Source organism: Culex pipiens, chromosome 1, assembly GCF_016801865.2.
Source record: "Culex pipiens pallens isolate TS chromosome 1, TS_CPP_V2, whole genome shotgun sequence".
Taxonomy (NCBI): domain Eukaryota; kingdom Metazoa; phylum Arthropoda; class Insecta; order Diptera; family Culicidae; genus Culex; species Culex pipiens.
The window spans coordinates 57,534,088-57,558,428 of record NC_068937.1 but is presented as its reverse complement, the minus strand read 5'-3'; the positions used below and the strand labels follow the sequence as shown (position 1 = coordinate 57,558,428).

At 38.2% G+C, this 24,341-nt stretch overlaps 1 protein-coding gene across 4 annotated transcripts in view; it reads right to left on the bottom strand.

The window, feature by feature from the left end:
- The window catches only part of LOC120424548 (mucin-5AC), a 134,911-nt gene extending 112,282 nt beyond the window's left edge, over positions 1-22,629 (bottom strand). For all 4 annotated transcript variants that reach the window (XM_052706400.1, XM_052706401.1, XM_039588711.2 and 1 more), the window contains exons 1-2: positions 22,010-22,629; positions 1,635-2,093 (exon numbers count right to left, since the gene is read on the bottom strand). In XM_052706400.1, coding sequence (XP_052562360.1) covers positions 1,635-1,643 — 9 coding nt within the window. In that variant the 5' untranslated portion in view covers positions 1,644-2,093; positions 22,010-22,629. The remainder of the gene's footprint in view (positions 1-1,634; positions 2,094-22,009) is intronic.
- Positions 22,630-24,341: the final 1,712 nt, after the last annotated feature.

Genomic DNA, 24,341 nt, shown 5'->3' with positions numbered 1-24,341 from the left:
CATTTTGACTAGAGAGACTAGACGACGAGGAAACATTCCAAACCGCCCATTGTGGAACCGGACAAAACAGTACTCCCCATTCCCCAAACATTGAAAAACGTTCAAAAACGCGTACCAGCCTATTGTTTTTGCTGTCAATCAAGGTGTGTATGTGCACAGTTAACTTTCCGCCCCCTTCTCCGGGTGTGAGTATGAGTACTTCGGCCCCCTCCCAATCTCTACCCCACCCCAAGCTTTGGACTTTCAAGAAATAATAGAGGCTCTTCTGAAAGAGCTGTCCGACACCTCATCAACTCCCACCGAACGGTTTTGGGATCAAAGGTTCGCTAAAAAGGCAATGACTAGGCTAGAAAAAACAACGGTTTGGAATCTCATTGCGTGAGTTTAAGGGCGAAAAGTTCTCAAGCCAGTAAATCACATCTTTCGCGTCATGGCAAATGTTCTTGCTGGCCTGACCTGGATCTATCCATCATAAGAACTTGATGGGATTATTTCGAGAGATTTTTTATTGATCACGTGTATCTTGCAGCGATTTTTGAAACATGAAAAGTGAATGAAAAAAAAAATATGAAAAATAGAGTGAACTCTCTTGTTGTCGATATTGAAGGGTCCGTCGCTACTTGAAGGGACTGGAAAAAATATTGACAGCTGGAGCAATATTGATATCGAGAAGCTCGACAGCCAGAGTTGACAGTATTACAATCTATCATCAGGTTCGTTATTTTACCAAGACGTAGTAGCCGATACTGTAAAGGCACTGCATTTCTGAGCCAAAGATCTTTTGATCTATTTTTGTGATTCACTTTCTCAGTTCGTTTAATGTACATTTTTACTCTGGGTAAAAAAATTAAATATTTAAAATTATCTTTTTGCAATTCCGTCGTGAAACTACTAACTTTTCCTGTCATTCTTGAACGACGAAAAAGCCCTTCTTTTCTGTATCAAAAATAACAGAATCGAATAGCAACACTTTTCAAAATAAATGCTGAAAAGTTCTACGATTTATTAACAAAATACATGAAAATTTGACTTAAAATTTCACTCAATGGGTGTTTTTTGGAATTGCAAAAAAATGTTGTATGGAACTCGTTGCAAAACTTGATTTTTTCAGCACTAGTCGTACATTTATCCAACGAGGTTTACCGAGTTTACCTCTTTTTGCAACTTGTTGCATACACTACTATTTCATACGTCATTTTCAATTGGCAGGGCTAACTATAATTTTTAAACCACTTTATTCCACACAATGAACTGTGTTATTGTGTGTATTATTATCAAGCCAGCTTGCATGCTGCTAACCCACATTCAACAATCGTTCGCCTTTACGTAAATCCAAAATCTTTAATAACCCAGAGAAAACAATCATTACCGAAGTCGATTGAATGTTTTCTTCGGAGAGCAAAAAAAAATCCGGCCAAAACAACAAAACAAAACATGAAACCCAGCCTCGACCCGAAGAGTCGTCGACTCTTCACAAGCGCAAGCAACAAGTGCTCATCCATCACAAGACATGCTCTCAGCATTGATCCAACTTGACTGCAACAAGTTTTTTTTCATGTAGATCACACACTTCTTCTTTGGCCACAGAAAAGTTGAAAAATGTTATGAACCCCAACCGTAGAGGCCCCACTTACCGGAAACATTGTTGCGTCTTTCTAATTGCTGCTCGGGTGAATTTTGGCTTCTGCTCGCAGCCTACTATGCACCTACTCCTCCTCCTAACCTAACCTAACGTTCCTCGCCTACTTCTATTGGATAAACAGTTTTTCTTCGATTTTCAAAGGTTACTTTGTTGCACAAATCACTCAACAAACACACACACAAAACAGTGCGGGACTGTTAAGTGAAGGGTCTTCGATTGTTTCTGGAAGTTGGCTTGGAGCATCCGCAATACGCGGTTGGTGCCTTCTGTAGTTGCGCCTTGGTTCAGGCCTTTCAAGCGGCTGGACACATTGTCAAAGGGTCGGACCGGATGCGCCCTTTCCCGGCGTTGCCACGTGTGTGGGCGAGGGTGGTGGTGACTGGTGATACTTCAAATTCTAACTGCGCGTTCTACGGCACATAAAGTACGCTCAACGGCACCGGTTAGTCAGCTGAAAGAGGAAGTGGAAAGAGAGAGGAAACATATTGATTATGAATTGTGATTAAAGTGATAACTTTGCATTTTGAGGAAGTTTATGGGAGTTGTCTAGTGGTGCCAGTACTTGAGTACCGTTCATAACACTTGGTTTATGTTAAATATTGAACAACAGCAGCAGCGAACCTATAAAAATGCAAAATATACAGGTTTTAAAACAAAGTTGATGACCTTTTCAAACAAAAGCTGTGCACACGGCGATACTGGTTGATATGCCAGTTCATTATTTTGCAAAATGATTCCGTCCTTCAGTGGTGACGCAAAAATGGTTTCACATTTTTTTTTTGGGAAAGGTATCACATTTTTAAAGCTAACGCCAAGAACTGCTATTTTTTGTCATGCTTAGTAAGAAGTGGGCTTCCTAAAGCTGTTACAATCAACAGAATTAAATTCTGTAAACTGAGACAGCTTCGCAGATCATGACAAATCATGAATTAAAATTGGTTCAGCCGTTCCGGAGATATGATTTTGAAACATGTTTTTGCAAAAACTGTTCAGAAAAACGAAATTTTTCGGTTCTTGTTAGACGTGGAATAACTGATATGTAATCCCTTAAGTGATCTGGCGGTAAGGGAATATTGAGGATACTTAAATATTTATTTGGTAACATAACACACAATTCACCAAGCAAATTTACTAATGTTTGGTCACTACACTGAAATAAAAAAAAGTACCAAATTCCTAAATTCTAGGAATTTTGGCACTTTTCCTTATTTAGTAAGCGGGTTTTTTGGATTACTTAATAAGGAAAGGAGGCAAAATTCCTAGAATTTAGGAATTTGGTACTTTTTTTTATTTCAGTGTAGGGTGCCCATAAAAAATGAATGCCTGCTCCACACGCGGAAAACGGGTTTTTGGATTGTTTTAAGCATTTGTGCCAATTTTGAGCAAAAATGGTTGAGATTAATCCATTGATTGTAGTTGGTGAGAAAAATGTTTTTCATACACTCAAAAAAATGAGTTCGCATAAACGTGAACAGCGTTCATGCCAACGGGAACCAGGAAGAAAACTGTTCAACTTTTATAGTGCATTGCACCATGAATTGCACCCGTTGGCATGAACGCTGTTCACGTTTACGCGAACTAATTTTTTTGAGTGTACAAGAAAAACAAATTATATCGCTAACATTTTTTCAGGAACGAGTATTACAGCCTTGGTATGTTCTACAAAGTTGTAGAGCAATAAATTCCCAATGAGAATATCACTTTTAGGATTTTTTTGTATAGAAGTTGCGAACCGTGCAGACCAGACCGTAAGAAAATTTGATTTGATTTATTTGCACCAGAGTCCTAAAATATCTCAAGATACAAAATTTAGATTGTGGAACGAGGTTTTGAAAAAAAGTTCCTTATTCTGGGCACCCTAGTGGTTACTAGTACTTTTTTTCTTCTTATAATTCGATTATTCGAATTTCTTTGAAGGCCCTTCGGATAATCGAACTTTTGATAAACGATGCAACAGCTAATCTAGTCGGGAAAGATAAATTTTTAAGGGGTTTCCGAAAGTTCGCATGCTTTAGAATCAGATTACATAATTAACTTAAAAAGAAGCCATAATCTTACTGAGGTGTACAACAGTGTTTAACAATTGTAATCAACGTAGAAAACCAACACGCAAACACTTATCTACCATATAACAACCTCTCGTTTATACTGCAAGTCTTCTTCATAAATTGCAATCAGAAATCCTCTGCTGGCTTTCTCGTTCGCTCACGCATTTCGCCGCACACTAACTTTAGAAACTGCCACTAATGGGTTGCACTTCCTGGCGGCGGCGGCTAAACGACTGACTGAGCGCATTTTTCAAATTTTGCCCTCATCTCGTAAATGAAGTTTGATTAGCACCGGTCGCCACAATGGTAATGAAATTAATTTTTACGCCCGCTCGAAATTTACCTCCTCAAAACACGATCGCTCACAGTTTCATAAGTTTTCGCTCACAATGCTGTCCGCGCGCGCACGATTTGCAATCCTCCCAAAGGGGGAAAGTTGCATATTGGGTAATCGAAACGCTCTTTTTTTCTTATTTCCCTCCTCGTTCACATTTGGGGAAAGGCGCCGCTGGACGTTGATGGTTTTCGATCAAAACAACCTTGACCAACCCGGGATGCTAAACCTTCTACTGTACACTTTTTGACTTTTTATGCTACCTATCTTTAGAACTTTTTTCAAAAAATGTGTATAAGTTTTGTTATTTTACTGTCATCTAGGATTTTTTACATTTTTTTATTACCAAGATTTTTACATTTTTAAACACTTTTTGGTTTTCATATTCAAATTTTTTGTCTGAATAGAATTCATTTCAATTTTACTAAACAATTTACCGTGCTTTAAGTCTAGATTGGATCCTCAAGGGATACGCTTGAGAGTGGTCTGCGCTCCTTTCGGAGTTATTTCATAACCATTCGAGCGTGTTACATTTCCGAGACATTTTCGTCTCCTCTTGTGTGTGAACCCCCATTCATTAACGCTTTCTGACGAAACCTGTCAACGGCTGCCCAGAAACGTTCCGTAAGTTCCGGCTGTGCGACACGAAATTTAGCAAATCAAAATTTTGCTTGCATTCACGCGAATACCTAACAATCGAAAAAAAGACGGATTAGCCAAATCGAATCACATGACAACCTGAGGCAGGAGGAGGCATTCCTTCCGCCGGGCCAAGTTTATGGCCATTCGCCGATCGATGGCTGAACAGTGAACACTGCTCAAAGACTCCACTCACGTCTTGTTTGGCGAATTGATGGAACGATCGCTTCGAAGTTTTGCGTGTTTGGAAGTTGTAGCTTTCCTCTTGAAGAAAATCGCAGGCCGAAGTGATTTCGACGATTGTCTATGGTTGTGTGACGAATGGTCGAACGAGTACAATCAACTGAAGCTTTTGAAAGCTCTGTAATCGATGAGAAGGAACAGCGGACGTGGATTATGACCACCTACGGAGTGCAATGTCGTATACGCCATATCGTCGTGTTATTGAGTTGATTTGAGCATGCCAATTTTGTTAGATTTAAAGTCAAAAGTCCTTAAAACTCGATTTCAAATCAAAAATAAATTTAAGTAACTCCGTGCTTATTTGTCACACGTCATACATATATACCCATCTCGCATCGACGTCACCAATCTGCCTGAAATTTTCATGGGTTGTTTGTACATATAAAACTAGCATCTGACCAAAATATGAGCACTCTAGGTCAACGGGAAGTGGGGCAAATCGGGACACAAAGTTTGAAGGTTCAAAAACTTCAAAAATCTAAAAAAGGCTATAACTTGGGGAAAATTCAATTAAATTTCAAAATTCAAAATGCATCTGGAAGGAATTGAAAAATGCAACAAAATGCAGGGTAGAGCATCCCAATTGGTTAAATTTAAAGGGAGTTTTTGGCATTTTAGTGAAAAATAGCATAATTTTCAAACTCAAATAAATATTCGTGTTCCTGAGACAATTTCACAATAGAAACATGCATGAAATGTATATTTAAAAAAAAGTTAAGAACACCATTTTGTGCAGCTCTCATTACCTCACCTTTCAACCTACTCAGATCCCCAAAACTCCATTTCAATCCTGAGATATTCAATAAAAAAAATTGCATTGCATTGTTGTCACTCTTCATATGAAAGAAGTTTCAATCTTGTCGTGATAACTTGGCACACCATAACAATTGCTCTAAGTGCGACAACAGGCCAAGGGAATTTCAGGTCAAACGCGTTCGACACACGTACATGCCCGACCTATGGTAAACATTTAGAATTATAACTCGGAACTCCGGGAATCAAATTCAACTAGGGGAACTATACCCTTTCTCAGCATATTTCTAAATAGCTTTCGATAAGGTTATCAGATCTTTGATGCTTTGGACTCGTTGGAAAGATGTTTTAAATAACGTTCTAAAAATGGTTTCTTACAAATACCACCCTTTTTACGATCTTCTGGACTTTCTTCAAAATGGGGTTTCAAGCATAACTTTTGAAGTACTTTACTAAACTTAATATTTTTAATAGAGATGGGACCCCAAGACAAATCGAATCAGACCAAAACGGCCCAAATCGGTTCAACAAGTGTTGAGATGTTTGAGTGAGAATATTTCGGTGCTCACATCCACATCCAAACACACACACAGACATTTGTTCAGTTTTTGAGTTCGATATGTATACGTGAAGGTGGGTATCAAACATCAAAATCAAATTATTCGTTCTACAGCATTGCCTTGGCGTTCTCGATTGCGAGATTCCTACTCGAAACTAGGCGTCCGAAGGCTTGATTGTTGTGGCAATTGCAAACCTATTTTTACACCATAGTTTCCAGCCACCCCGGGATTCAAACTGACGACCTTTGGATTGCACCAGGGTCGTGCACAGGATTTTCGAAAGGGGAGGGTTTTCTCGAAAGGGGCGCATGGGGTGCTTGTTTAGATGGCGAAAGGGCGCTAACAGTGAATCTTTAATCTCAATAAATAATACTTTTGTATATTTTACATATATTTTGCTGGTTCGAATCCCGAGGCGGACGCTCTAAAATTCTAAGTGGTCGTGGGTATCCGGCGCCGTCGCTCTGTGCCTTACTCAAACAGGGCGGCGAAGTCCTTGTAGTTAAAAAGAAGACAGTGGTTGGTCTAGTACCGGCCGACAGAAATAAAGTCAGCTTCGTTTTTTTATATATTTTAAATTGGTGCAACAGGAAACTACACTTTTTGAATTGGCGCTGCAAATTGTGTTGAATAGCGCCATGAAGGGGGGGCGTTAATTCGGAGTTTGAGCGAATTTGAGATTTTTGCGCAAATGAGAGTTTTGGCGTAAATCGGAAGAGGGATGTGCCGTTCACTTGTGGAGCGTAAACGGGGGTTTAGTGAAGAAGTGTAGCAGTAATTGCTCAAAACAAGTTTTCATAAGTTTTCTTTTTTTTATATTAAGAGTAGTTCTCTACGATTTCGCAAATTTTTTTCGCGATTTTTAACTTTTCATTTTTTTTTATTTGGATGAAACTTTGCCATGCACCATGCATTCTCTATGTCAAAAGAAGCAATTTTGCATCATTCGTTTTTCTATACAAATGTCCATACAATTCTGGGGACTGGTCATATTAAATTTATATGCAAATGAATGAATTTCTATATCTTCACAAGGGATTATCTGATCGATTTGGTGTCTTGGGCAAAGCAAAAAATCCGATTTTTTATGTTTTAGGGGACTAAAAAGACATCTTCGGAACTTTAGTGATGGTGCAAAATCTGGTTCAGGAGATATGATTTTTTTGAAGAAAAAAAAACGAAAAAGTGGACAAAAATGGTTGAAGCAATTTTGTTAACAAAATGTACCGTTTTCTGGTTAAAGCTAATTTTAGGACTGCATTTTCAATTTATTTTGGTTTCTATTCATTTTAAATAACACTTCTGGAATTTAAAGTACCCCTGAAAAATATTTTTGAAGAGCCAAGAAAATTTTGTACAACTTTCTCTTTGAAACTTTCAAATCGAGCAATTTGTTTCTGAGATACACAATCTTAAAGAATTCAAATCGATGAACTTGATTTTTTCTAAGTGTTAACCCTTTGCTGCCCATTTTTTCGATTTTTTTTTTAATTTGTCCCTTGTCATTTTAAGCAACTTTTGTTCTACGAAAAACTTTACTTCTCCAGTTTTATGTTGTTTTTGTTTCATTTTTAGTTTTTATATTTGCATTTATCTTGTTTAGTTGATATTTGTTTTTGGTAGTATTTGCCCTATTCTAGTACCTAATTTGTCATGTTTTTTACAGCCAATTTTTCATTATTTTTTTGTATGTTTTTCATTTTTTTTTACTCTAGAACAAACCATCAAATTGTTCAAAAATTTCTGAGACAATAGAAAAAAAAGTACAGAAAATATTAGTGAAAAACAAAGCCAAAAAAAACAATCATTTTTTTAAACATTGGTACAGTCACATCAAACAAGTCACACGTTCAACCCTAATTTTTTTTCAAATTTTAAGAGTTCTTCTTTCCAATGCTTTTTAAGGGTCGAAAATTGGTTAAAAAATTGATTTTTGGAGAATTATTAAATCAAACCCCGTCTAGAGGTGGGGTTGGGTTGTAGCTGGATAAACTGAAAGTATTCAACTGATCATAACTCGGAAACTACTGGTTCGATTTTCAATCGACTTTTCTTTGCATTCCCTATGTCAAAAGAAGCAATTTTGCATCATTTGTTTTTCCATACAAGTCTCCATACAATTTTGAGGGCTGGAATGGGTATGTAAACGTATGAAATTTTGTATCTTTGGACGGAATTTTCTGAAAATCTGAAAAATTAGATAAGAAACTTAATTTTTGGGTCAAACATTTGTAACAGACTTTTTGAGTATAAAAAATGAAAAAAGATAATTTTGAATATATTTCTATCGATTCCTTGACTTTTCTGAAGAAACGTCCTAGAAAATCTATAAAAAGTAACAAATTTGCTACAGGAAACAAAGATATATTTCGATTTACCCCAGAAAATGTTCCGAAAAGGCACCTCTCTCATAAACAAAATTTAAAAAATGATAAAATAATTAATATATTCAAAAAATACTATCAACGCCTGAAAAGCACCATAGAAATGATGAAAATATTTTGAAAATAAGATTTCAAAGAAAGCTTCACAACACGTAAAAAAATAATCAAAAAAAGTTAGCTTAAGCAACATAAAAATGATAAAAAGTTGCGCCTTGTGATGAAATAAAAAAATTAAATAAAACAATTTGACTACCTTTTTGAAAATAAAACTTCACTAGAGGTGCCCTCATGACAAAATAAAAAAATGAAAAAGTAGAGCAACATAAAAATGATCAAAGAGATTTTGAAAAAAGGCCTTTACCAGCGGCGTTTTGTTGAAATAAAAACAAAATAAAATTATTTGACTATCGGTGCTCCTCAAGCTATAAAGACTGTTCAAAACTAGTCAAACAAAGTGTGCCAACCGGCGCAAAAAATTGTTGTAGCTAGAACGTTAAACAGAATTTTTATTTTGTTATGTTATCGTACGCCAAACTTTGTTTGGCTCTTATTAAACAGTCTTTATGTTGCTAGAGGGGCGACGATAGTCAAACCTTTTTTTGTTGAATGTTTTAATTTTTTCATAATAGCGTTTCCAGTAAAATCTTATTTTATATTTTTATCATTTTTAAGCTGCTTTGGGCACCGATTAATCAACTTTTTTTCAATAATTTTATCATTTTTTTCCCCACTCATAAGGGCGCCTCCAGTAAAACAAAATAAAAAAAATTTCATATTAAGAATTTTCTTAAAAATGTTTAAGTCATAGGAGCGCCTTCAGTCAATTTTCATAATAAGAAATTGTATGATTTTTTTTAAAGTCGTAGGGACGCATCCATTAAATTTTTCATAGCGAAAATTTTCATGATTTTTTAAGTCGTAGGGGCGCTTCCTGTCAAAATTTTAATTTTTTAAAAAATAAGGTCGTAGGGGCGCCTCCAGTTAAATTTTCATATTGAGAATTTTCATAAAAATGTTTCATTCATAGTCATAGGTCAAATTTTCATAATAAGAATTTGTATGATTTTTTTAAGTCATAAGAGCGCCTCCAGTCATATTTTCATTATAAAATTTGTATGTTTTTTTTATGTCGTAGGGGCGTCTCCAGTCAATTTTTTTTTTTCTATGGCATATTCGTATTGAAAAAAATAGTCTTAGGGGCGCCTACAGTTAAATTTCCATAATTTTCATAAAAATGTTTTAGTCATAGGGGCGCCTCCAGTCAAATTTTTCATATTGAGAATTTGCATGATTTTTTAAGTCATAAGGGTCCAGTAAAATTTTCATAACAAAATTTGTATGATTTTTTAAAGTCGTAGGGGCTCCACCGAGACAGGACCCAGGGAGACGACTCCTACACCTGGACTGAGCTAACGACCTAACCTTTTAGGTTAGTCCGGGGCCAACATTCACTTCCCGTCCGACGGAAGGCGTGATCAGACAAATCTCGTCTCGAAAAATGCCACAAGCTATTATCTCATTATTTGAATGAAAAAAGTGTTTTAAAATGCATTTTACACTACAGTCATCCCAAGTATTCGGAACACCCACAAATTCGGAACACTTTTTTGATAATTTGTAAATAGCATGCCAAATGCATCTTTTCTGTCGAACCTACTATTTTTAGGAGCCTTATTTGGACATTCTCTTTCTATTTCACTAGTAAAAGTAGTTCTTTTAAAACAAAAAAACTGCATCTCAAGACTTTTTCATTCAGAGCAGCAAAACACTGCCTTCAAATTGCATGTTCCATAATTGTGGGATGTTATTGTGCCTCCCACAATTGTGGAACACCTGAATTTAACTGATATTTTCACAAAAAAAGTTATCAGACCATTCATAAAACAGAACTAAACTTGAATTTCGTTGGTTTCAGTGCGTGAAGTCATTAATTTGTAAAAAAAAATATGTACTCATAAAGAGAACCAAACATTGTTTACATCCGTAACAAAAAAGTGTTCCGAATTTGTAAATTTCAAGCGTCAAAGTTTTTCTAAAGATTTTTGAATAAACCCAAACATGTTCAAAATGATACTAACGCAGGGGAATGCATTTTGAATTGATTTCAGATGATTGAACTTGAACTTTCATTGAAATTTCAAAGTTTTTTGAAAAAAAGTGTTTGTCCCCCGATTTTTCAGGCCGATTTTGAAGGGGGGGGAGACAAATTTTTTTAAAATATTTGTACCAGCCTTATCTATCACGTTACAGTGAGCACAACGTGATATAAGGTTGCAAGGCCTTCAAATTTATTGTTGGTATCATACAGTTAAATGGTACTATTTTTGTAATGAAAGCTAAACAAATATATTTAAAAAAAAAAGAAAAAAAGAACAAATTATTATAACCAATGTGGTCCCACAAAACTTCAAGAGTAAACCTTCCAAGGCAGTAGCTTCATGGCCACGCTCACCGTTGCTTTTTGATAAACCATACTTGGTACATAAGTAGCTGATTAATGAGCTGGCCAACAATGGCAAACCGGTTGGAATGCAGGCATTAACAGTCGATCAATAATATATCGGATTGCGAGATCTTTCTTCCACTCACTTTACACGCTGGCAGACTTGATAAGAAGCTGGCCTCGCGAGGCGGTCCCAATTATTTTTAAATCAATTTTCACTCAACATTCATCGTAAAAGTCACTAAACGTCCTTGCGCGGTCATTGTCACGCCCGAAGAATCGAAACGTCCAGTCCCCATCGTTAATTTATGATCCATTTCTGGGCACAATTTCCGTGGTCGCGCATCCCAAACGACTCGCCGCAGGGCGTTACCAGTGCTCTTAACACGAAAGACCTGAACGGCCTCAAGCGACGAACCTGCCGAACGAAATCGAAAGGATAAACTATGGTGCATATTTTTAGCACCTGGATACATGTGACGTGCGAGAACAGGTTTGTGTTCTGAAACCGATTGTAGACTGAGTCCCCGGACGACCTTGGCGAACCACAATCGATCGCATGTGTAGTGGTAGCTGGACACCTCTCGATAACGCGACAGGTAACGACAGGCAATGCAAAATTAAGTTGATCAGCATCTAGCAGCTTCAAGCGCAAGTGTGCTAAAAAGAGAAAAAAAATTGGACCTGGTCCTCCAGTCCGTCTCACTCTTCAGACTCGACCTGAGTGGAATGCACGGATGGATACATTACAATGCGTTGTAGCTTGAAGCACCGCATCGGGCTTGCAACGTTCACCTTTGTCTGCGATGAAAGTGAATACCTTACGTATGTAAGTTTTTTTTTGCCTGCAATTGCAACTCGCCAAACCACCCCCACCACCGCACACTTCAACTTGATCATCGGTGCTCAGCTGCTGCATATCTTCCTGAAAGTCGATCGTCGATTTCCCCTTTTTCAGCTTGGGCTGTTTGGCTTTGGAGTTGTTTAGCTGGTGGCAGGCAACGTAAACCAGACTTGATCTAATGAAAAGCCACTTGTTACATATAGCTGCAGCACTTTTAGCCTATACCATGTGGAATACAGAGTAGCTCGTGCACACCTGCATACATCATCTCCTCGCTGCATTCAAGCCGAGTGAAAAAGTAAATTTGCAACTTTTAGAGAAAGGTTTGGCTATAAAAGTTTTTGTTTAAGGTACGAATACAAATTTCTGAATATATAAGGCCACAGCTAATTTTATCTGAAAAGTTAAATTAAGTAAGAAGAAGAAGAAACCCGGCCCGTCTGCTGTTAAAAGATAGGACGTTTCAGAAGATAGCACACACGCGACGATATATAGCACAACCTATATAACACTTTGGAAGGTATGTTCACGCATTCTTTCTTCCCTGTAGATTCTGTGAAATGTGGTTCGAAAATTGTCCAGAAAAAAAACTCAAACCGTAAACGACAATTTCTATGCAGCTCTTTCTAGTAAGAACATATCTCGCTTAGAATAACTCCACCTGCCAGCTTGGTAAACAAGAATTACCCAAGTGCACCCTCTGAAAAGGTCAGCATTGTCTCGCAAAATCGTGCTGCTACTGACTGTTGGGTCTGTAGCTAGAATCATTCTAGCGCGAAACGCTCTCACTATGTACTACATCTATTGTACATGGGCAAACATTGGCACACTGACAAGCATCACACACACATACACAAACAGCAACACCAACAAATTGCGCAATTCTCGAGACCTCCTTTTTATAACACTTCGTCGTCAGATGCCGCTGGCTGCCGTTTGTTGGCTCGCTGGCCTGGCTAGCCTCCACTCTTACACTCTGCCTGGGGCCAGATTGGAGTCATGGCCTGCGATCACTCTCGATTTCATGCGCCCGCGAGAGTCGTCAGTTGACGCGCGGCCGACTTCTTCATCTCTCCGACGCAAACGCCGAAGAGGAGGCACTTGAGGCACGCGATTTTTCCGCGATAGTGTGATCGAGGAAATTGGGCGCGTTTTGCCGAATGTTAATTCGTAGAATATTCTGTAGTTTTCGAAACCTTCTGCATTCTATTGTAATAAATATTTGAGTAGCTTTGCAAACAATAACGATTTCGAATGAATTCTTGAAAATTCATAATAGATTTTTTTTTTCAAGGAATTCCTTTATATTTATTAGGGTGGGTACGGATTTTGAAAAGTTCTCAGATCAAGTTCTGGTGTGGTTCCCCTTGAAGAGCATGTTCTCCAGACGATTCCGCTCATTTCTGGCCATCCTAGAAGTTTCTACATGTTTTCCCCAGGCCTGTAGGAGCCAATGAACGAAAATTCAAAATTTCCCATAGTAATTTCCATGTAAACTTGAACCCGCTTGAGACAAGCCAGTTTTCAACCAAATGAGCTGAAATTTGGCGTGAGAGTCCCTTTGGATATGCCCTACAAGGGGAACCACACCAGAACTTGATCTGAGAACTTTTCAAGATCCGTACCCACCCTAATATTTATGCTATTAAAAAAAGAGATATAAAAGCTCTGACAACCCTGTTTAATGTAATGAATACTCTAAATCTTGCAACCATTTCGAAAGGTTCTGCAACTTATGCTGAATCTACCACTAAAGCCTGGTCTACAACAAGAAACTCGCAGATCTACAACAGGACACTTCTGATCTTCTACAATGAGAATGTTGCGGTGCTGCGATTATGTACTAAAAACGCAGGAAGCAGTTCGCAAGTTCTAAATTTTGAAATATATGAAAATTTTCGCAGGATTTCTGCGTTGACAGTTCCAAATGGGAAATCACAGCAACCAACGCATCTCATTGTAGATACTCGCAGGATAGTCTGCGTTTTTAGAACAAACACAGTGGCTCCTCTCCGAACAAAGGTGTGACAAAATTTAAAAATGTCAGGTATTCTACCAAAAATGTCATATTAGGGTTATTTTGGGCAGCTGAATTCAAAAAACATTTATTTTTCATGAAAGAAAATCTAAGTACATTAGGGTAGTTCATAAATATTTGATTTTCAAATATTTTTTTTAATTGCTGAAATTCTATTTTTTTTTTTGTATCAATAGTAGCCATGACCATGAATTTTGTATAGTTCCGTAAATGTCCTCCCGGAAGAACCTTCCCTCAGGGCAATGGCCACTCCGGGTGTGGCCAATCCTGTCAAAATGGCCATTTTCATTACCAGTATCACAAACCATGAATTTTGATACCCATATTGCCTTAATTTGTAAGGTTCGATAAATGTACCCGGTAGAACCTTCACCGGGGTACTGGCCACTCCGGGTGTGGCCAATCCTGCCAAAATGGCCATTTTCATTACCAGTATCACAAACCACGAATTTTGATACCCATACTGCCTCAAGTCGTATGGTCCGATAAATGTCCCCGGTAGAACCTTCCCTCAGGGCATTGGCCACTCCGGGTATGGCCAATATCCTACCAGTTTGGTCCAACCCCATTGCCCCGAATCATTTTAGTTTCCCGGTGACCGTCCTAACAATCATCATTAGAACAGAATTCCTCCCAAGTTAGTGCACAACCTGTGTCTTTCAATGTGTGCATGTGTGTGTATGAGCAATAAAATTGCCACCGTCGATCCGTCTCTGACGGCTGTTCGGTCAAAACTAAAATTGTTCAGAGGCTATTTGTTAGCTTATATAGTTCGCATGAAATGCGGCAACATGGCGCAAATTTTGCCTCGTCTCCTGCTTTCTTGGAACTGCCACGCGAGAATGTTGCACCACTGTTGCCCCAATTTGTATGATTCCGTAAATGTCCTCCCGGTAGAACCTTTCCCAGGGCAATGGCCACTCCGGGTGTGGCCAATCCTGCCACAATGGCCATTTTCATTACCAGTTTCAAAAACCATGAATTTTGATACCCATATTGCCCCAAGTCGTATGATTCCGTAAATGTTCGGATTCGCATGGAGGTCTGGTGGTTTACTTTCGTGACAAATTGAAATGTTTCGTCACCAAGAACGTGAACATAAATGGCTGCCACTACATTTGTTTACACCTGCAACATGCTGGGAAACCAATCGATCTTGTTGCCGTGTATCGTCCACCGAGCTATCCTTTTGGAGCGACCCTTGAAATCATTGACAAGATTTTGAGTGAATTACCAAGTGAGCATGTTATCCTTGCTGGGGATTTCAACGTTCCCGTGAACAACACGACGAGTCCTGCTGTTCAGGAGTATCTACGCCTACTGGATTCGTTTAATGTTCAAGTAACGAATACAGTGGCGACGCGACCATCAAGTGGGAACATCCTGGATCACTTGATATGCACAACTACCTTTGCTGACACACTCCTTAATGAAACCATCTTCACCGAAGCAAGCGACCATTCTATCCTTGTTTCTTCATTCAACTGGCATGCAACCAAGAAGCTTCGAGTCTTGGAGAAGCAGATTGTCGACCACCAACGTCTCAACACCTTGTTCTCCTCCGCGCTTGAAAACATGCCAGATGGCATGAATGCAAATGAAAAAATTGCGTTCATTACTGACAAGTTCAATGAAATAAAAAAATCAGTGACAAAAACGGTATCAGTGGAAGCCAAGATTAAAGGACACTGCCCTTGGATGACGTTGGACCTATGGAAACTCTTGGCGATTAAGGAAAAGCTCCTTAAGAAAAGCAGAACCAACCCGCTAGACATGCAGACCAAATCGTTGTTGAAACATGCTTCCAAAAAGGTTCAATCGAAGAAAGAGGAGTGTAAGAGGAACTACTACTATCGCCAACTTTCGAGTTCATCTACGAAGCAGTGTTGGAGATGTTTGAATGAGATCTTGGGGAAAGCAGCAGGAAGCGTTAAGGAAATGAAGCTGAAAATTGAAGGCACCGAAGTTACAGACCCTGTAACAGTGAGCTACGAGCTGAATAAACACTTCTGTACCGTGGGAAGCAATCTGGCCTCAACGATCATCAGTGACAGAAACGTCCTTAAGTTCAACACGTTACGTCGGATTGACACTACGATGTATCTCCACCCAACAACGTCTGAAGAGGTCCTCCTGCTGATCAACAAGCTAGATTGCAGCAAGTCTCCAGGACCAGACAACATCACCGCAGCCGCACTGAAAAAACACAAGCTGGCGTTTTCGTGCATTCTTCGAGATATTTTCAACGAAATAATACTGACTGGACGGTATCCGGATCAACTGAAATCTGCACGTGTCGTTCCAATCTTCAAGTCTGGTGATCCTACGGACGTGAATAACTATAGACCGATCTCGGTTTTGTCTGTGCTGAACAAAATCATCGAACAGCTGATTGCGTCAAGAATCAAGAGTTTCTTGAACTCGCTCGAGCTGCTGTACAAAAACCAGTATGGATTCCGACGTGGGAGCAGCACCCGCACTGCTACTTCTGAGCTACTTGATGACATCTATCAGGATCTGGATGGCAAGCGATTCACTGGAAGTCTGTTTCTAGACTTAAAGAAGGCGTTCGATGTCATTAACCATGGTTTGCTGTTACAAAAACTGGAGCGTTACGGTATTCGCGGGGCTGCTCTAAGTCTTCTTAGATCCTATCTCTCCAACCGGATGCAGTTTGTGAACTCAAACGGAATCAATGGAGATTCAGCAATTATCGACACTGGAGTACCTCAAGGAAGTGTACTGGGACCGTTACTGTTCATCATTTTCATTAATGATCTATCCCGCGTTCAACTGTTTGGGAAAGTACGCCTCTTTGCTGATGACACAGTGATCACCTACAGTCACAAGGACGCCGTACATATCACCCAAATGATGCAAGCTGATCTACAAACCCTCAACGAATACTTCACGTCCAACCTCTTGTTCCTGAACCTCTCCAAAACGGTGTTCATGATATTCCATTCACCGCAACGGACTGTTCCAGAGCTGCCTGCTGTTGCCATCAACACCACTGAGATCAAAAAAGTCTCGAGCTTCAAGTACTTAGGACTGGTACTTGATGAGACGCTTAATTGGAAGCCTCACATCGACCAACTGAAGAAGAAGATTGCACCTGCATGTGGAGTTCTACGTAAAATTTCGTCGTTTCTACCTTTTCGCTGGTTGAAAAGCCTCTACGCCTCGCTGATTCATTCACGTCTGCAGTACTTGGTCATCAATTGGGGTACTGCCAACAAGGTTAACCTGAGAGAACTACAAACGCTGCAAAATCGATGCATTAGAACGATTCTGAGGAAACCTGCTTTATATCCGAGACGCTCGCTGTACAACGATGTGAATCACTCATTTCTTACCATAAGAGCTCTTCACATGTTCCAAATCTACGTTCACATGTACAACATAATGCACAATCCTACAACGCATCATAACTTCAACCCAGTCCGTGTGGAGCATGCACGGATAACGCGACAGACTGGAGACCTAAGAACCACGTTGCCGCATACAGAATTCGGGAAAAGGTGTCTTAGTTATTCTGGTTGCTATCAGTACAACAAACTACCTGATTTCATCAAACAATCCCCCTCCCAAATAACCTTCAAATGTCAACTGAAGTCACACCTAAAGCAAAAAATCGAGCAATATCTGCAATAATATCTGCCATTAACTACCCAAAAACTGCTTTCTCTCCGCCATGCCACAACCGCCAACCGCCCGCCGCCCACCGCCCGCCGCCCACCGCCCGCCGCCCGCCGCCTACCGCTCGCCGCCCACCGCTCAAGCCCGCCGCCCGCCGCCGCCGCCCACCGCTCAACGCACATCGCCCACCCACCGACGATCATCCTTATCGTCACTTATTGTTCACCGAACAACATAATATTAGTATATAAATAATTTTCTGTAATTGTTGAAGATGCACATCCTTAACAGAGATATATATCTCACTGGATTGTGCAAGCCGTCCGAGCCTAACCTCAAAATAAACATAGAGGTAGGTGAATGTTCCCAGCTTTGCTGTGGAGTGAGAAATTAATGTCCTCCCGGTAGAACCTTTCCCAGGGCAATGGCCACTCCGGGTGTGGCCGATATCCTATCAATTTGTTCCCAATCATTTCGGTATACCGGTGACCGTTCTGGCAACCGTCAATAACTTCTTGGACCTCCTCTCAAGTTCGTGCACCACCTGTTTCTTTCAACGTGTGCGTGTGTGTGTGAGCAATAAAATTCCCAACGTAAGGTCTGTCTTTAATGAAAGTCTGATGGACACTAAATCCTCCAGATAACGGTAACGGTAACGCTACATTTTCGAAAAAAATGCATTGACACCGCAGATAGAGCTTTAAGACAAAGTCCTTTGTCAAAATATATATAAACTATACATGAGAAATTAATCAAAAATAACTTTTTTTTTAGAATTGTCTTACACAGTAAAAATAGTGTAAATTTGGAGGGTGTAATTTTGGAATTTTGACCTCTTGAATGTTGTGATTTTACCTCAATTTAGACTGAAAAAGTGACATTACATCAGAAAAGTGGTAAAATTACACATTTTCAGATTTAAAATTACACATTTTTTCTGACATAAAAGACGTACCCCTTCCCAGATGTAATATTACCATGATTTTTTTTTACTATGTTCCTTTGACTTTTGAAACTTCCAGAAACTTTTAAATATGAGCACCCTTGCTCAATGGGAAGTGAAGTAAATCGGGACACTATGTTTGAATGTCTAAAAAATATTCTGAATGTCGCCTTTACAAGTTTTTTCAATGAATTTGAATTTTTATCAATATTTTTTTGACTCCCTGAAAAAACGTATAAATATTGAAATTGTAGAATGTGTATGGGTCATTCCATATTAGGGTGACAAGAAAAGATGAAAATTTTCAAAAATAAGAGATACTCCTTGGTTCGATTTTCTAGGTAAAAATAAGTAACTGTGCAAATTTTGAGCCATATCGGCATAAGGGTTGCTTTTTCGTTGAAATTTGCATGTAAAAGACCACATAAATCTATGGGAAAAAGCAGAAATTTCAACATTACATTAAAAGGAGGCGTTAAATATGTCAAATCATTGTCAAGTGTGAGGTCCTTGAGTAAAATTTAATGACAATTTTATTGAAGACCACAAAACGATTCGAGTTAACCAGGACGAGTTATTAACGATTTAAAGAAGACGTTTTTGTATGAAAAGATTTTTTTACCAGCTTTAACGATGTACCTAGTGTTACAAAAATGATAAATCATATACTTTTAAAGTTATGAAATGAACAGTGTTTAAATCACGAAAAGCAACCTAAAGCTGAAGAGCCACAGATGACCACTTATTATGTAAATCAAATGTAATTATTATAAGAATGATTCAATAAAGTATATTTAATTCCAAATTCCAAATTCCAGCTTTAACGATCTATAGTAACCCTTAAACCTTAATCGATTTCGCTAAAAAATTTTACAGTTATTTGTATTTGGGTATCCGGTATCCATGATGTCGATTTTTTTTAATGCCACTCTATTCCATATCAACTGAGTACACCTTTGGACTTGAACTTCACAGATTCAACACACAATCTTGGATGGAACGTACGTTTATCGATAGTCAACAGAAATCCCAGGTTTGGTGCCGATTTGACCATCCCTCTATTTTTGGCACCTTTCTTTTTTACGGTTTTCTCTTAACTTTGCAACTATCAGATCTCTCCTTTGAATGTTCAAGGAAATTGCCCAAGAAATTAATTTGAGATAAAATAAGTTCCATCCAACATTATTATTTTACAGTTTTAGTTTTAAAACCTAGTAGGGGAGAGTGGGGAGACTTGATCCCCGGGGACACTTGATCCCAAGCCTGTGTCTCGTCAGCATGTGGGTAAAACATTTAGCTTTGTTCTAGAAAGTTGTGCGAAATTAACTAAAACTCATTGTAGAAAACAAAGAAAAAAATTAAAAAATGTTTAGATTCAGTTACACACATTTTTCTAAACGAAACGAAACTATTGGCACTACGCCCCCCGGGGCATGGCCTTCCTCTAACGTGGGATTTCTGCTCCAGCGCCTCTGACGAGACAGGAGAAACCGGGACCGACGTTTTACTTCACCATCCGATAGAAGCTCAGTGGATAAGGCGGGAATCGAACCCGCGTCTCATAGCATCATCGGGATCGGCAGCCGAAGCCGCTACCCCTGCGCCACGAGACCCACATTTTTCTAAAACGAGCTGCAAAAAACTGCCAAGAGATCTTTTTTTCTTTGTATTGATATGTATAGAAAACACTCAAAAATTATTCAAAAAAATATTTTTTATACATGAATTGTTTGATAAACTTATCAACTCCAAAACCCTTACGCATTTGATGTTAAATTTATCGTCATACTATTTTTACAATCAATAATTTAAAAAGGTGCGTTTAGGGAGACTTGATCCCTGCATTTTTACAGTCACTGGAATCAGCCTCAAGATTAATTAATTGAGCTGGGTTTTCATACATAGTTTCCTTTAGTATAGTTGTACATAACTTACTGCAGTTTGAACCATTTTTCAAAAGTTTCGTAAACAAAAATTTCCAGCTGTTGTTATATTTTGAACACAAACGTACAGGTTTTATGTGAAATTGCTGTAACTTATAGAAAATTAAAAGTTTGGATGAATAAGAAACATTTTGCTTAAGATTTCTTCAAAATGTTGAAAGGGGGATCAAGTTACCCCTAACATTTTTAAAATGCCGATTTAAAATATTTTTTTAAAACGCTTGGCATGATTCGAAGAGTTCATCTGATGAAATACCCTTATTAGCCAAACATAGATAAATGTTTAAGCTTTCAATTCATGCAAAAAGTTTATAGTTTTGTGAGAAATTGACAGAGTTATGTGCGATACAAAAAAGGGGATCAAGTCTCCCCACTCTCCCCTATAATAAATATTAGGAAATTTTGAATTCTTTTTCAAACCAAGCGCCTCCATAGAATCTTCCTTTCTTAGGATGAATCCATAGAGGTATCTGGCTTATCAGAATGGAACTAAAATGTTATTTTATCGTCAAAAATATTCATTTTCAACATAATTTAATTCATAAAAACTTGACCTTCGACAATTTAAAAAAAAAAGTCGGATTCCTGCTTTGGTAGACATGTCCGTATGAAACCCAACTTTAACCCAAAACGAAAACAACGGATGTTTGTTATAGGATAGATTGGCAAGAATATTTAACTTCAAAATAAATTGTGTATTGTGTTTTGTAATTGTGAAAATTTGGAAGGTGTAAATTGGGAGATTTATTATTGCCTCTTTTAGGATGTACTATTACCTAAATTTAGACTGAAAAAGTGGTATTACAACAGAAAAGTGATTAAGTGTAACTTTTAGATAGAAAATTACACATTTTTTCTGGCATAAAAGATGTACTCATTCCCAGATGTTATAATACCATGTTTTTTTACTGTGTTGTTATTCGATATAAAAAAAATATATTATGATGACTTTTCTAAAAAGAATATGTTGAAGGTCTGGCAACTTTACTAACAGTTAAGAGTAATTATCATGATTATTATTTTTCATTCAGATATCAGTCTCATTTTAGCATTTTTGTTTCATTTTTAATATCATTTAAATTTTTACACAAAAAAAATACTTGGCTTGCTGGAAAAAAATAATTTAGCTCCATTATAACAAAAATGATTAAAAACCTATCTGGGCAGTACAGGTTGTATATCAGAAAACTTTTTAAAACCAATTTCAACATATTTTCCGAATTTTCTAGACACATGGAACACCTAGATTCCGTCAAACCATCAATTGAGCTGCTTTCGGCGAAACGGTATTCGATAAATTGTCCGTCATCCCCTTTTGGGCGTTTTTTCCGCAATAATGCTTTCCTCCACGATATTTTGAAAGAAGCGCGATGAAGCAATATACGTAAAACTCGTTAATTTAATTACAACCAATTTGTACACTTGATCACGCCGGCGTGGCGATTACATCTCGTTTTGCGGAAATTTTGGGCGGTCACTTTCGATCATATTTTTTTTATCTTTTTTTTAACATAAACCATCGGTTATTGCAGCTTTTCTTGTGTTATTGAACTTACATTATACTGATTCATTTGAATACTAGCTTTTCACCAGTCACAACCGTCGACGTTATCGTTGCTCTAAGTCGTTCGACGATACTCCAAAATCACTCTCGATTCAATCAGCTCGAACCACTTTGACTATCCAGTGTGCTTATCTGTGTATCCTTGTGTTTTTTCTTCTTTTTCTTCGTGCAATCACACTGTCACTGTTCCATTCACTCGGTTATTACGAAACTCCCTGGAACCCTGCTCATGCATCGATATCGGGTCGACACTCAGGTTGGCCGCAAACTACATTCACTTTCCTATCCAGGCAACAATTTCACCATCACCCTTCACTATTATTCCGAGGGGCGCGCGCGTGCTCACGCCTGCGGGACACTCGACCGTCGAGGGGTCTCTCGATGGTGACCTCCTCGAAATCTCCGCACCAGAAACCACACAAAATTTTCCTTTCTTCAACTTCGGCACCCTCGGATATCCCGGTGGACCTTCAAGGTACCTTAAGGTTCCAACTTCACACAAGTGTCCAACTTCCGTCCAAGGTCTCTTGAAAAAGGCCGCGCGATCACAGAGAGGAGCTCGCTGGAAAACGCTGCTTATCCAATAAAAGTCGTCGATCTACTGAGCTGCCGCGGCCAGCTCCAAACCCCAGTAGGCTATAGTCAGGGCTCCAACGGCGAAGACCCCCGAAAGCCGAAAGCAGCCCCCACACGAGACACAGAAAACGATCAAAACGATACATTTCTCGGTTTAGTTTGCACTTTCTATGCAAGAGAATGGAGCGCTAACAAGAGAGTTGTCTCTCCTGAAGAGAGAAGAACAGTCTCTCGTGAGGAGACATGAATGCTTGGCGGCCGGCGAAGCACGACACCGGGCCTCAAACAGAACATGGGTGACTTGAATTAGCGTTTAGACGACTAACCGGGAAATTCGTTCGATAAGCTGATTTTTAAATATATTTCAGCAAGTTATGAAATGATTGTACAATGGAACTATAAACCTATCCAGAAACTATGACATTGACAAAAAAGGACTTGCGTGGAAACAATTTTGAACCTTTCGAGTTCCTAAATAATTCTCAGTTGTGTAACCAAATTCTTCAGCTGATTCTTTGAAACAAACCGAAGGTTCTGAAACGAGGAAAAATGTAATGCAAATAAGTTATATCGTTTTTTCGAAACTAACACAAATTTTGGCTTAAAAAAAAAGTTGTCTTAAAATGGTTTTTGTTCTGATTCTAGGTATAATTTATCAGAAAACAAACAAGCTTTTGAAAATGTATAATGAAAAAATATAGTATAATTACAATCATACTATGTCGTGATTTACAGTTTTCCCACTTTTGAATGCAATTAAACTAACATTTTTTTTAGCAGAGGCAAAAAGATATGTTTGCATGGGTAACCAATATTGAATTGAACATTACAAATTTAAATTTTTGATGAAACAATCTTCTTCTATCTACAAGTTATTTATTTGAAATGAAACTAAATAAACATAGCCAAACAAACATTTAATTGTTATTTAAACATTGAGGCAATTTTACTAACTTACATAAAACACAGAGTTTATCGAAGTCTTTCGGGTTTAAACACATAATGTTATAAATTCATTAAGTTGAAATCAAAATTAAAAAAGATCAATACTTTCCTGGAGTTTTGAAAATTCTAGAGAAAATTGTAAAAATTAAAATAAATCCGGAATATATCTTGCAAGGATAAGAAATTGCAGGCCAAAAAATAGTAAATTTAAAACTGAAACTCAAGTTTTACTCAGATATAATTTGGATAAATCATTAAGACATAATGGGCAGAAAAAAATCAATGTTTTAGAAATTATGTAAAAAAATAAAATTAAAATGTATGTTAACATAGATTATGATTTTTTAAGCTGTGAAGGAAAACGTGAAATGAGTTGGCTCCGAGAAACAACGATTTCATTGCCTTGATTTAGCAAAGAGAAGAAGCACTAAAACTGTGTCACTTGGTTTCAATCCAAAGCTGTCATCTTATCGTTAAAGCGACGCCAATTGCTCGTGTTGTCTATTTTCCGTAGCCAGCAAAAAAAAAAGTTCAAGTCAAATGTCTTAATTTGCGTCTTGCGCCTGCGGACAGTCCCCCGAAACAATGGGCCATTTAGCGTTTCAAATTTATTTGCAACAGTTTATTTTGTTTTTTTTTTGCTTCTTGAGCGTTTTGGATGCAATTTTTATTTTCACCTCTCATGCCGGTTCAAAACAGATCACTCGTTTGCTGGCCCAATGTGATGCAATTGATATTTTTAATAGTTTTTTTTTCGCTTTGCACCAGTTTGCAAAATACCAAATCGATAAATCTGAAGAACG